This window comes from Lactuca virosa, chromosome 7 (assembly GCF_052849685.1).
Source record: "Lactuca virosa cultivar CGN04683 chromosome 7, Lactuca_virosa_CGN04683_v6, whole genome shotgun sequence".
Lineage (NCBI taxonomy): Eukaryota > Viridiplantae > Streptophyta > Magnoliopsida > Asterales > Asteraceae > Lactuca > Lactuca virosa.
Genome location: NC_136432.1, coordinates 5466049 through 5481383, shown reverse-complemented (window position 1 = coordinate 5481383; position 15335 = coordinate 5466049). Strand labels below are relative to the sequence as shown.

Here is a 15335-nt window from a genome sequence, read left to right as displayed (position 1 = left end):
ATCTTGCAGAACGGAGGATTATATGATCACTTATCTTAGGACACATAACTGACTTGGTCAGAGTTTGACAACGGCTTTTGGAAGCTACAATTTGCTGATCAATTTAGAAGTTATAATGGTAATTATAGTTATAGACTTATCCAAGTGGGAGTCTGTTGGATTAGGTGTCTATGCCCATAACTATAATTGGTATAAACTTTAATTGATAGCAACATAGTCCTTTTGGGTTGCCCTCAAACCTAGCAATTGGACAAGATGATTTTTGGAGAGAGAGGTTGATTTATTATTTGATTAATAAATTGAAATAAATAATTTATTAATATATTGTAACGTCCCAATAATGACATAAAAGTTTTGTTTTTAGATTAATAAATCGTTAATACATATCATTTCCATAAAACCAAGGTAATCAAGATTTATCAAAACATCATCAAATCATAGTAAATCATAAAATGCGGAAACATGTGGTGTGTGCTCTGCAATCATCCCGAGCTCTACCATTTGAAGACCGAAGCACCTGAAACATAAACTGAAAACTGTAAGCACAGAGCTTAGTGAGTTCCCCTAGATACCACATACCACACATACACAAATCACATACTGGGCCCCCTCCCTCCATCGGGCCTCACCCGGTTTCGAGTTCCACTCGTCCTCGGGCCCCGCCCGACATCGATTCCCGTTCGTATTATAGATGTGTCAATCACCAGGCCCCGCCCGATACACACATAATCATATAACCATATAAAACATATAACCTTACTAGTCCATGCAATAATCACAAATACTATAGCATACTATACCGTCATCGAGCCCCGCCCGGTAAGCATAAAAACATATACTAATAACTAGCATTCAATATGCTCATCAGGCCCCGCCTGGCATCGAGCCTCACCCGGTAAACATACCATCATACAATACATGCAAGAGTAACGTAGACATCTAGCATCCTAACATATAAACCATGGGCCGGCATTGGCGCCTTTGGCCCGCTAAACCCAGTGATAAAACTCACCTCGCGCTGCCGAATCATATAGAAAATCCTTGGTTGCTGGCTAACAGATCCCAGAGCTGTCAATATCAATTCAACACCCAATTAACAATTGGGTTCCAATCCATAACCATAAATCCATACTCGGGGTAAAAAGACCATTTTACCCCTAACCTAGTTTGGTCCAAGACCAAGGCCCAAACTCACAATCTGAAAGGCACAAAAGCCAAATAATTAACCAAGACCCAATTATCGCCCACTTTTCCAAATTGGGACCAAACCCCTTACACGAGCCTTACCCTAAAGCCCAACCAATTTTCCTAGTCCAAAACACTTGTACTTAGATGGCCCATTAATAACTCAAACACCCAAGCCCAAAATAAAGCCCAAACTTGAAGCCGTAATGCAAAAACCCTCCTGACTGAGTACGCTAAGCGTACACGCTATTTGGCTTGTGCGCTGCGTGTACAGACTTGTACGCCCAACGTACTCATCCATTAAGCCAAAATCGACATTAAGCTCTTAATGCTTAAGTCCAGAAGTCCAAACCACATATCTGAGTCCACACAAGTGTCTAGAACCATAAAGTCACTTACTTGGTGACTTTGCATGCCACAAAAGAACCAATCTTCAAGATAAAGCATTATACTTTCACGAAATGGACACCATCTCATGCATGGGGGATTCCAAACCCCAAAGGAGACAACTTTATGCATCTAGAACCTCAGAAACACCAATAATGGCAACTCATAGCTCCTGGAGTGGTACCAAACCACTAGATCTCACTCTTGGGACCAAAAAGGGACACAAAACTCATACAAACTAGATCTAAGCCAACAATGAACAAGATCAAAGATTTTTACCTCAAACAAGCTGGAAATGAAGCATATCATCAAGATCCACAACCTTGCACCAAACTCCATGTTCTTGGAAATGACCCAAAAACACTAAAATGCACGTAATGAGCTAAAAAACACCACCATGGAGGCTAAGGGACGACTTCAAGGGTTTTGGGGACTTGGAGGCTGGTAAAGAGGCCAAACCTAAAGACTTAATGTTATTATATAGGGTACAACTCCAAGAATTAGGCTTTTCACTTTACCCTTCGTACGCCCCGCGTACTCCTCGTATGCCCAACATACGAAGTCTCGCACCCCCGATCAAACCCTCGCAGTACGCTAAGCGTACACCACATTAATCCCACCATAATGCCCTTCACATCAGTACGCCCCGCATATGCCCTGCGTACTAGGGTTTCCCCTCAAACCCTAACATATTCCGAAGGCCATAACTTCGTCGCTATAAATCCAATTCCGACGATCCATATATCCATGAAAAGGTAACGGGAAGCTCTACGCTCTAATCAACTCGTACCCGCCTTACCATTTCCCGAACAAACATCCAATTTCCATAAAAGTCCGAGCTGACATAGTACCAAAATACCCTTTGGCTCCAAAACACAAACTGAATACCCGGATCATCCAAATTACATCATCCACCCCCAAATGAGAAACGATTCGAAACAGGGCGTTACATTTATTATGAGAATAATATATTAATTAGAAATAGTAATATTTAATTAATAGTTAATCAAAAATTATTTGGAATTAATTTTGGGATTAATGGAAGTAATTAAAAGTGTAGGGTCTAAAGTGCAATTGTTCAATAGTTGAACAAAAGGCTCCAGAACCTTCCACCAGGAAGGTAGACGGTTTCAAGGGGGCAATCTAGGGTTTCTAGATTATCTCATGTAGATAAATATGGAGCTGAATAATTACCAATTAAAAATTTTATTATTATTATATTCAGATTAAGGTTATCCAGGGCTTCCTTGTGCCACTATATAAAGGACCTTAACCCTTGTATTTTTGGTCAGCATTCCATCAAAAGGATAGCCGAAATTCTAAGCCTCCCATATCCTCTCTCCTAAGTCATTCTCTTGCTAGTCGGGTGTGATTCCATTAAAGGCACGACACTTGTGGTGCTTGCTTCCAAGAGATCAACAAAGAGGATTTCTGGTTGTTTACTATAACAGCTAAAAGGTATGTAACCCTAAACCTTCTCTTTAGTAATTTCGAAAATTACCTAGGGTTTCTAGGGTTCTTATTTTGATGTTCTTAGTTATAGGTTCAATAGAGAAAACATAGATATTGTTTTAGGTTGCATGCACACTTAAGAGTTTTAAGTTTGTTTCGTTATGCCTAAAACCCATCAATTTTCTCTATACCGCCATCGAACACCCTCTTTCAACTCACCAATCATTCGCTTCTTCTCTCAACTCACATCAGTGAACACCACAAACCCGCTTCCTCACATCCAACGATTTCAATTCTATTTGGTTCCACTTAATGATTTCATGTTCGATTTGGGGAAATCTAATTCGTTTTGTGTTTTTTGGCTCATTTTTGGGAATTAACGAATGATTCCAGGTTTATTTAGGGATTTTAACATAGCAGGCCCTTTTGGTGATTTCTATTTCATTTTTTGTTTTTCTGTTTCAGATTTGAGAATTACAAGAATAAATTTTCGGTTTCGTTTTGGGATTTAACCCTCACCAGAGTCTGTATTTTGTGTTATTTTTATGGATTTTGTTGTTACACAATTTTTTCGGGTATAGTGAGGTACTTTCTAATGGATGGTGATAATTTTCGGAGATGTAGTCGGTGGTGGTGCCTAAATAGGTGGATGATGGTGGTGTCAGTATATGTGGATGATGGTTGTCGGTGGTTGTCAATGACCGATGGTGGTTGTCGGTCACCGGTGGTGGTTGGATGCAACTGGGAGTATGAGTGGGTCCTACATCTTTAAATCATTTACTCGATTCCTTTAATTAATAAATAATAAACAAATAATAAACAAATAATAAAAAATGAAAAAGAAAAATACAAAGGGCAAAACAGTCTTTTTACTTTTGTCAGAGACGAAAAACGAAACAAAAACAAACTATAGGGACGGTTCGAGTGCAAAACAAAAGATAGAGACCAAACACGATATTTTTGCAAACCATAGGGAAGATTTCAGTAATTTGCTCGAAAATATAATAGTATAAAATTCTGAAAATTTAAAGTATTTTTGGATTTTTTTGGTAAAAACATCTACAATGGCTATTTAATGTATAAAAATGGATGCGAAGAAGGAGATTGTTAGTAAAAATGTAAATATTTAGAATGATTTTTAATACTATGATAATAAATATGATAGGATCCACGTCCAAATAAGGTCATGTATCCCACTAAAAAGGGCCGCCTCCACCACTGTCATTAGTTTTTTTTTTGAAACTAGCAAACAATTTATAGAAGGTCAACCACTAGCAAGTAGACCACTGTCCAATGTTTTAAAAACCGGTTTTTAGTTGAACCGGTATTGTGACCGGTTCCCGGTTCAACTGGTTCGACCGCCGGGTCAACCGGTTTCTATAGTTTTCAAGTTTTTTTTTCTTATTTTCCTACACATACATACATATATAAATCATGAATTTGATGTTTACAAATTCATACATTAAAAATACACATAAAAATAAGTTGTAGATGAATCCAAATACATTAAAATAACACATAACCATAAGTTTTAGTGTTTTATATTAATCCATATACGTCAAAAAGAAAATAAAGTATACTACTGTAACGAAATATAGTTTTAAATGAATACAAACACATCAAAAAACTTTATAACATTTATCATATGTTTTTATATAGAGAAGACTAAATAGATATGAAAAAAATCACCAAAGTTTATTATGTAAAATTGTTCTTTTTCATATGTTTTTATTCGATTTAACCGGTTCAACCGGTTTTTTCTAAAAACCGGCCGGTTCAATCCTGTTCAGAAATCAATGTAAAACCGGTGATAATTGAACCGCTCCCTTCACCGGTTACTGGTCCAACCGGTTCGACCGACCAGTTGAAACCGGTTTTAAAATATTGCCACTGTCATTAGTGGCTTGCTTGTGTTCGTAAGTTGCATAAAATGGTTTCAAAATATATAAATTAGTGAAAAGATAAAATATTTTACAATTCTATGCGTCTATCCCTAAACATAACCTAAATGGATCCGTTTTTGTATAAGAGGATTGAATTAATATTAAAAAAATGTTACATTTACTTTAAAGTATATTAAAAAAACCATTGGTGTAGGATGCGTATTCTAAATGCATAGGTGGTACCAAACATAAATGGACAATGGAATGATGTAAATGGAAATAGACCTAAACAACTCCATCCATAAGTTTTTGAAGTATAAGAAAGCATCACCAAATTATACAATTTACAGGAAATAACTAAATAAATTAAAAAAAAAATATGAGTTGGATACATGCAAAAGCATGTAAAGATTCCCCCAACCAATTTGGATCGTGGGTCCTAACCCTCTGTACTTGTTTTCTCACAAAGGTTTCATTTTACAATCGAGTACGTTTATAACATTTGAATTTATTATAATTATATAAATCTAAATCGAAAGAACAGTACCCACTTGATTTTTTTGGAACAACGAACAAAATTATATGAAACACTTTAAATAAGGGAAGAGCACCAAGGCAAACACCGACCCCTAAGCTCGACATTCCTAGTTTATCTCCCCTTCTCGGTAAGATTTTGCTACCACCCTCTCTTTCTTCTCACTCCCTAACCATGACAAAAGTTTTCCCCATCCTTGGTAGGCTGAGGTGAAACTCGGTAAGCTCAACACCACTTTTGAGCCTTAGTATGAGGGAAGATTTTCAACTCAAGTATATTAAATGCCGAACTTCCCTTGATCTCCTAATATAAAAGATTTGTAGTTTCCAAAGATTAGTATAGATGAGATGTCTACTTGACTCAAATCTTATAATTACAACTTAAATCTTATAAGAGCATAGTTTGTTATAATGACATATTGACTCCAACTCATCTATCTAAAAAAAAATTAAAAATATTTTAATAATAAATTTTTTATCAGTTTATTTATAAGATGCATCTTTATATCATATTAATATATAATATTGTTGTTTTTAGTATAACTTGGTCTATTTAACATATATTTATAAAACCCATCATAATAACTCAAAAAGATCTTGAAAAAGTTTGTTAATCTGTATTTTGGAAAAAACTTTGATTAAAAATAGTCTCACAAAATAATATTGAATACAATAAAAATAGATATAAATTTGTCATGCAAAATTTCTTTTCTTTTACTATTACTTCTTTCTAAGTTCTTAATTCTTGAATTTGACTATTTGTTTCCTCCTACAAGATCAAAACAGCATTTTATTAATTCTCTTTCCTACACTGCAAATTTTTGTTTTTATATTCCTCCACCCATATCTTCTCTTATTTCAATAAAGCTTATTTATAAATTACACTTTACCTTCTCTTCTCTTTCATATCTCTCACTCTCTTGGTTCCAACTCCAATCGCAATTCTCTCAACTCAGAGGACCCAATTCAAAGACATCCACATGAAGGTTAGATTCTATTCTCAAAGATATATCTAATGCATTTCTTCTTTTCTTTTTATGTTTCGAAGATTCTGTAATTCTTTTGGGTTATTCTTTTGTTTTCAGAAACAGTTTCCAAATGGGTTATTTGTACATATGAAATATTCGATTCCATTCTCAGAATGAATCTAACTCATTTCACTGTTTTTAAAGTTCTATTCTCTTCTGTTCATGTTTCCATGACTCTATGTTTCTATTTGGAGTTTTACGGTTTGAAAAACAGAGACCAAATACGTTTTTTGCTTCCTGAAATGAATCCGATTCCTTCCCCTGTTTGCAAAGTACTCTGTTTTTTCTGTGTTTCTGTATTTTTTTTTTTTTTTTTTTTTTTTGTTTTCAAAAGCAGATTCTAAATGGTTCTTTTTTCTTTTCTTTTAAAAGCACTACATGAATCTGACTCTTTCTTCATTCCCATGTTTTCATAAAAGTTATTTTGTTCTTCATGCAGTGTCCAAGATTCTATAAATCTACTGTTCTTTTTGTTTTCAAATAAAATAATTTCAAATTGAGATCTCGTTTTATATGAAACCCATATGAATCTTATATTATAAAAGACAGAGTACAAATGGGCCTCTGCTTCAAATGCACTACATGAATCTGATTCACTCTTCGTTCACTTGTTTTCAAGATTTTTTTTTTAATGGAGTGTCCAAGACTGTACTTTTTCTTTCGATTTTCCTATTTCTAAAACAGATTTGAGTGTAAAATTATGTTTCTAGAAAACCCACTTCAAGTTTGGATTCGTTTGATTCTAAAAATTGAAGCAACTCCTTCCTCTGTTTTGAAGAAAAAAAAAAACCTTTTTGATTGATTTTTGCCTATTAAAAAACGAATTTTAAATGCGATTTACGTTCTTATTTCACTTTTGTACTTATTATTCTGCTTATAGAAAATGTTGACCCACCTTTACTTTGCTCTATTTTAACATTTTGCGCATTCCAACATAAGAACATTTTCTTGATCTCATATGCACTTTCAATACAAAAGGCTATAATTACGATTACGTTTTGAAATTATATGAATCCTTAGATCATTAGATCTCATAGGATCTTGTGTGTACATTTGTGCGAATTTTATATATGTTCTCACCTCCCTATAATTAGTCACTCAATGGTTATCAATCCCTAAAAGTACCATGTAAATAAGTAATAATGATGTCATGAATGTACTTTATTTGCTGTTAATTAATTTGTACAATAGGAACTCTTACATGGGTCCCCTAATCTTATGGAAAGATACTTTTAGAATGAACATCATTAAACTTATAGGGATTTAAAGTTAAACATGGCACTTTGATGCACAAAAGTGAAAGCTTGCATACGTATGTGTGTCAATTTTTATAAATCTATGAAGTTGAATGGTAGCTTTCGAATGAATTTTGAAATAATTACAATTATTGTAATCAAGAACCACTAGTTTATGACTGAACTTGTAATATGAAAAATTCGGACATTGCTTTCTTTTCTTCTTAACAGTTTGATTATATAGTAAGTTTATGTTTATTTTCTATAATATAAATACATCAAATAAATTATATTTGACTATGGGTTTGATCGATATTTATTTGAAATTGTATTGGATTTTCAGAAATTTATATTGAAGTTAGACTTGAATGATGAAAAAGACAAGAGGAAAGCTATGAAGACGGTTGCAGCATTTTCAGGTATAGGATTTTAATTATTGTATATGTAGTTTTCGTTATATATTATTCATCATCATATACCAAAAAAAATGCTTAAATGCCTAAATTCAGGCAATTTTTAATAATTATTTTGCAATGAAACTATCACTACTTTAGTAAGTATAACTACATCTTTAAATTAAAACCACGAGTACGATAAATAAATAAATTGTCATTTTAATTTCTATATGAAAACAAAACCGTAGTATTTTCTAATAGCAAAAAAAGAAAAAACGAAAGAAAAAGGTAATGCAAACTTTCATAATAATGATCTGTTGGTTTTAGTAATTGGTTTTTTTGTTTATTTTAGGTAACATACCTTAAAACTACAAGTACTATGAAATCTAGAGTATATTGTTATTTCTGTAAAAAGTGGTGAAAGTATATTATATAAATTCAAATAAATTAGTACGTGTTGTTATTACTTGTCTACTTTGCCTAAAATAGAATTGACTTATAATTAGTTGTTATATTGTACATTTAACTATTTTATATGTAAAAATATTTGGTAGTTAAATAAAATAACTTTTCTATAAACCCACATTTAGATGCAAATAATATAACTTCCATATAATAAAATAAAATAAAAGTAAAAAAGAAGCAAAGTTGTGAATGATTTCTATCTGTTTGTGTTCCACAAGGCAAAGATGATTCACTTCATATATCAAATAATTCAAAAAAAATATTTGTCCTTTTGTTTAATGAATTTTCCTTTTTCTTTTACTCCACTAAAACTTGTCTTTTTTCATCTATCCATATAATATATAGTTGTACTATATGCATTATTAATAGTACAAGTTTTTTCTAAATGTTGTAATAATAAAGCAATGGGTGGAAGAAAATGACACTTGATAAATTGTACCACCAAAAATGATGTGGCTGAATAATGTCCCATTTGGCATTCACCTTTTTAGAATTTACTGATTATACTTATATAACTTTATATTATTTTCAAATTTTAATTTGCTATATGTTTTAATGTAAACTCAAAATCTAATTATTTAGACCCTTAAAATTTAGAAAATCAAAATTAAAAAATCAAAATCTAATTTTTTAATTTGCTATATTTTCTTTTACTAATTTCACTTTTTTTTTCAATAGTGAACTTCAAAAATAGGTTAATATATGAATTTACGTGTTTAGGTCAGGGAAGTGTCTGGATGTTTTGTGGTCCATAATAAGTGACTCATATGATGGGGGGTCTCATGCTTACGTATAGAAAAGAATGATTGGTGTTGTATCCATTTGTAATCAATATGATTTCGACAGTTTTTAAAAACTTATTTTATTAAAACAAGATAAATACATGAGATAATATGAGAATTGATAGAATTAGCTAGGTGCTTTTTGTTTGTTCCTCATTCATATCAAATTGATTGAGATGATTGCTTGAAAGAGGAAACAAGATTATGTCCAATTCTTTTTGGCCATACATATATTGTGGAAATTATCAAAGTTGCAATATCAGGTTAATAGCCTTTATCATGTCATATATAGGAAACCAAACAAAATACAAACATCATGCGTTTCAACCTCTTCAACATGTCACATGAGTAATGGACTCTTTTAACATCCATGAAAACACATATTTCAACTTAAAAACGTAATCATAAACATGAATATGATTTGTAGGGATTGACTCGATCACCATAAACATGAAAGAGAAGAACCTGACAATCGTTGGCACGGTTGATCCAATAAGTGCCGTCAGTAAGCTCAGGAAACTCTGGCCAACGTATTTAATATCTGTAGGACCCGCTAAAGAGCCCGAGCCCAAGCCCGAAAAGAAAGAGGAGCCGAAAAAAGAAGAAGAAAAGAAAGATGAGCCAAAGCAAGAGGAAAACAAAGAAGAACCCAAAAAAGAAGAGCCTAAAAAAGAAGAAGCCACAAATGAAGAATCTTCAAAAGAAGAAGCCCCAAAGGAAGAGCCTAAGAAAGAAGAAGCAAAGAAAAGTGTCCCACAAGAGCAATTTGTAGGGATGCTTATGCCCTATAAACCATATTACCCTCCAATGCATACCTACTACAACTATCAACCACCATTACACCATAGCATAGAGGAGAACCCAAATGCATGTGTTATTTGTTGAAATAATTAGTAATTAAGAAAATGTTTTTAAGGGGTTTTCTCCAAATCTTTTGGGTGTAATTTGTCAATATGCATTATCTTGGTGCACAATTTAAGGCAAAGATAGCCCTCAAAAAGTGAGAAAACCTTTGTGTATAAAAGTGATATGCTTTTATTAGGCTTTTGATAAAGTTGTATACCATGATAATAAGAAATTTTGTTTATATTTTTCGTAACCATATGATGTAATATAGAAAGTTCTAGATAGGCTTGGACGTGAGCGTAAGGTATTAGCTTTACGCATTGCTTGACGATGATATATCGAGAACAATAAAATTATGAGAGAGAGAGAGAGAGAGACGGTACAAGTCTGGAAAATGTATAATGAAAAGCTAAATGTCGGTTTGAAAATCAAAATTGTCGGCTAAAAAGATAAGAAGATAGAAAGAAATTTTCAGTGGATTTATTATTATTATTATTATTATTGGATTTAACAGTATTACTCGATCTTAAATTGAATATACAGTAGTGTTAGCTTGCGAGTTACGACAACCACCCATATTGAATATATATAGGGACTGTGAATTTCTTGACTGACCCGATAGAAGGAATGTTAATCTTTAAACCCGCTAACGTTTTGATTTTTGGATGGATTGGAGGGAAAGACACATGTGTGGACTTTACATGGATATCCCCTCTCGTGGGCTTGAGAGCTGGGGGTTTCACGACGGGACATACTGTTTTAAAAACTGTTACGGACAAAGTCACCAAACATGAGAAATCGTGCATAGAAAATCAACACGTGTTCATACCATTTGCATTTGATACGTTTGGTTTCCTCGCGCCGGATGCGGTGAAGCTTCTTAATAGAGTACAACGGATCATGCATAACAATATTATACCCCCTAGATCTATGGATGTAGTATTCAAGATAATTAGTTTTACCATACAAAAATATTTAACGACGTAGCCTGTTACCAATTTGTCATCTCACTCGTTGTACGATGATAATTAAATTTCTTCTTTTATTAAAAAAGATTAATAATATTGGCAATAAACAAAACGTGGGGCATTGTATTAAACTATATAAAACTGCATTAACATTTTTTTTCAAACAGCTAAGTTTTATATATAACTACATTAATAATTAAGTATGTTAGATTTTTTTAATGTTTTTTCAGATAAGTCATTAGATTTTCTTTTTGCAAGGTTAAGTCAAACGAGATAGATACCTTTCAAATACCCGATTGGTTGTAAAAAATGCATATGGTTTTTTACAAATAGTGTGAAATCACTTAAAAAAATTCAAATAAATTGTTAAAAAGTGGTTGCAAATTCAAATAGAAGGAACCTCGAAGAGGAGTATTTATCATAAGGTTTTTATGTGTATAATTTTTTTTGTTACCTAATTGTGTTTTTTAATATCATTAAATTTAGAAAGTAGTGATCTTACACGACATACCATATATAATATAAGGTTGCCAAATGGTTGCAAATTATCCAGAAACTTAGTGGTATTCAAAGTTTGGACAGAGGACAACTTGTGATGACGGACAAAACTGAAGAGCCAAACGATCATCATTTATATTATGTTTTATTTATTTGTGTAATAATCAATTCATAATATTTGATGAATCTGTTTTTTCTTATAGTTGCACAATTTAAATATGTTAGGCGTATAACTAAGCGTTGTGCATGAATTTTTATCCAAAACTCAAATTAATAACATAATCACTGTTTGAAATCAATTATATATAAACATTTCATCATTAAAAATATAAATGAATATATTATATATATGATCTCAAAATTTAAAATGTAAAAGAAATTTAACGTATCTCCATACTTAATAAAAATCTCCCTTAAACGCCACGTGTCACTTTTTTACACTCTATTTTGCCAGGTGTCATTTTTCTGTTTACCCGCTATTGTATTTTCCCACTCATATATATCTCCTTAATTGAAAAGCAATCTCCAAATTAGATCCCATGAAATGTGCAATCAAAATTTTAAAATTCTTAATTATCTGCTCCAAGTTACCAAATGTAAGATTCAATTCCCTAAATCTCGCTCTGCACATATATCTCCATCTACAGATTTTTAAGGTTTATTCAACTACATTTTGCTGCAAATGGGTTAAATAGAAATAGACTCTGATGGTTGCCCCTCCGCTCTTTGTTGTTCACATCAATCCATATTCACGAAGCGAAGTCTTTCTCTCTTTCTGCTCAGTCCATCGTACACCGACCCAATCTCCAGCGGTCTTTCTAACTGATTTCAAGTTTTAATTTTAGATATTAATATGTAATTTCAAATTTTGAAATATGATTTTTTTTATATGTTACGCACATACAAAAAAGTTATTCAATGTTCTAATATGTGTTATTGAAAGTTTGTATAATTGCTAGCTCTAATTTCTATTATCTTGCTGGAAGTTTGAATAATTTCTTAGTTCTAAGTTTTAAGTTCTAATTTCTAATTATTTGAGTTATTTGATGATACTCTTTTCTTGCTAAATCTGTTATCGGAGTTCATAACATAGAAAAAATGGGGTTGAAGCGATTCTATAGTGGTGGCCCCGATTCCGATGAAGCACAACTTCTATCGTAGATCTGTGTTGTGTTTTGAGAACAAAAATTGCAAACATATAGCTAAAAGTAACGAATGGATACTCTTTTTCCTCTTCATCTTCTACTAATTTCATTTTTGTTCATCGTATCCTGATCCTCCAGCTCCTCCATCATCAATCCATCTAAAGTCAAACAAGTTTCATGGAAACCCAGGTCAGTTTGATTTCATTACTTTCCCCCAGTTATTTGTACGCATCTTTGAACTTTTTCGTTAATTCAGAAGCACCGACTCAATTTATTTATTTTTGTTTCGTGATTTGATTTATGCAGGGCTTTCGTGTACGAGGGTTTTCTTACATAAGAAGAATTCGATCACATGGTTTCCCTTGTGAGTGGCACTTGATTTCTTTTCTAGATTCTATTAGAACTTAGATTTGGCCATTAACGTAGCTCAGTTAAAAACTAATAAGACAGAAAAAAGAGAAACAGTTTGTTATTGATTATTTGTTTCTTCCGACTGATTTGTTATAGGAAAGATTATCGATGTTTGTGATTGCTATTACTCATTACAAGAACAGATAAGGGAGTAACTGAACTGAATTTGAGATTTTTGGGGGTTGTTATGTAACATGACAAAATTGAGATGAAGAGATCTGCAGTTGCAGATAATGTTTCTGGTAAGAGTAAGCTTAGTGACGTTCGAACAAGTTCTAGAATGTTTATCCACAAAAACAAGGTACTTCTATGAATGTTTTATACTTCTATTGCCAATTGATTCTCACTTTGAAACAACATTGAGATTTAGTGAACATACGATCACCATTTACCATATGTGACTGTAAATAAGTGGTTTGTATTCAAATCATTATATATCTTCATAAAAAGTGAAACTAATCATCTCTTTTGGGGTGAAGAAAGTATTGTAGAGGGTAAAATTCCTAAATACTTGATGTTTTAAATAGTTATTTGAGTATTCATAATGGGATCAAGAATATTGTTATTTGCTAGAGCACTAACATATAATGCAATGCACTTATTAGTCTCTGGATTTACATTTACTGATATGTTGTTTCTTGTGTTTTAGTCTTAGCCTATTAGATCTTTGTATTAAGGGTTAAATGTTAATTTATGCAACAATATTTACATTCTTTCCAATGTATGTAACAAAGTGTTTTTTTTAATGAGAAAATATGCAACAACGTTTCATTTTAGGACTAATAGATGCAATACTTTCTGGTAACCTGCTTAACCATTTAAAACTAATAACGTATATTTCTTATAACAAACATTATGAGTCCCAATAAGGAAGAAACAATCTTTGGTTCCCAGGTTTTTATAGTTGCAACATCAAAAGTGAAGCTATAATATTAGTATGGTATTGATGCAATATTGTTCACGGATCTAACTTCATGAATTGCAAGTACAGTTGACCAATTAATGGGCTAGAAAAGTTCTTTATAAGATATTATTTGGAAAATACATTGCCAAGAACTAATTTCACCCTCTTTTGATGCAGGTAACTACAAGTATACAACTTTTGTTCTAATGACATAAAACCCATGCATGACTATTTATTATGGATTATGGAATTTATGAATGAGAGTTATCTGTTAAAATGCTTTATACGAATTGTTGGTAAAACAATTTTGGTTGACATTGTTTTTTCGTTTCGGTGACTTATTATTTCAATTTTATCTTTGTTTTAGATATTTTCAATAATCTATTTGAGTTTAACATCTTAGTTTCAATAATCTATTTCGTTTCGGTGACTTATTATTTCAATTTTATCTTTGTTTTAGATATTTTCAATAATCTATTTGAGTTTAACATCTTAGTTTCATAAATTTCCCTGTCATGTGCACCATTTATATAGCAACATACTTATATTTATTAACTGGAATATCAACATATTTATATTTTTGACAGAAATTGTAACATACTTATATTTATTGATAAAAACAGCAAACTACTTAACAAAATTTGAAGCAATGGTATTAACCAAATTATTATTATTCATGATTAAGACTATTTTTTTTAGAATGTATGTTATTTAAATTTATCACCCCGTGTAGTACACGTGTTATAACCTAATTAATAATAAAACAAAAGTTATCTATAACAAACAGATTGTTGTAGATTTTTAAGATGTTTTTATAAACTTATATACTATTTTTAATAATCATTATTATTTAATGATAATCAAGTTCCACTTTTGTTAAATGATAGTATCTAACTTTTTTTAAGATGATTTAATATATGTTGTATTTTTGCAAAAACTAAAATATAAATTTTTAATGTTTAACTACTAAATTTACAATAAGGTCACAACTTTTATATCAATTTTCTTATAAGATAATAGTAATCTCAAAAAAACTCTACAAAACAAACAACGGTCAAATGTTTAATAGAAAAACATAAAATCATTTTTTCAGATATATAGATATAAACATTACATATGATGTACATAGTTACATATTAACTATAAACTTTCTGTTCATTGAAAATAACTCATTTCAATGATTGTAATTCTAAAAAACAAAAAAAAAACAATAAATA

General features: G+C 31.7%; 1 protein-coding gene across 1 annotated transcript; it reads left to right on the top strand.

Annotated features, from left to right (window-relative positions):
* Positions 1–6271: 6271 nt before the first annotated feature.
* On the top strand, positions 6272–10445 carry LOC145124579 (uncharacterized). Its single transcript, XM_079059988.1, has 3 exons — positions 6272–6427; positions 8048–8123; positions 9774–10445. Exons 1-3 carry the CDS (start codon positions 6422–6424, stop codon positions 10229–10231), a joined length of 540 nt encoding a protein of 179 aa, XP_078916114.1. The 5' UTR covers positions 6272–6421; the 3' UTR covers positions 10232–10445.
* The last annotated feature ends 4890 nt before the right edge of the window (positions 10446–15335 follow it).

Excerpts from the sequence above, each read along its gene's own strand:
- LOC145124579 (XM_079059988.1), top strand. Across the intron at positions 8,124-9,773 it reads GACGGTTGCAGCATTTTCAG|GGATTGACTCGATCACCATA; the intron begins GTATAGGATTTT and ends TATGATTTGTAG.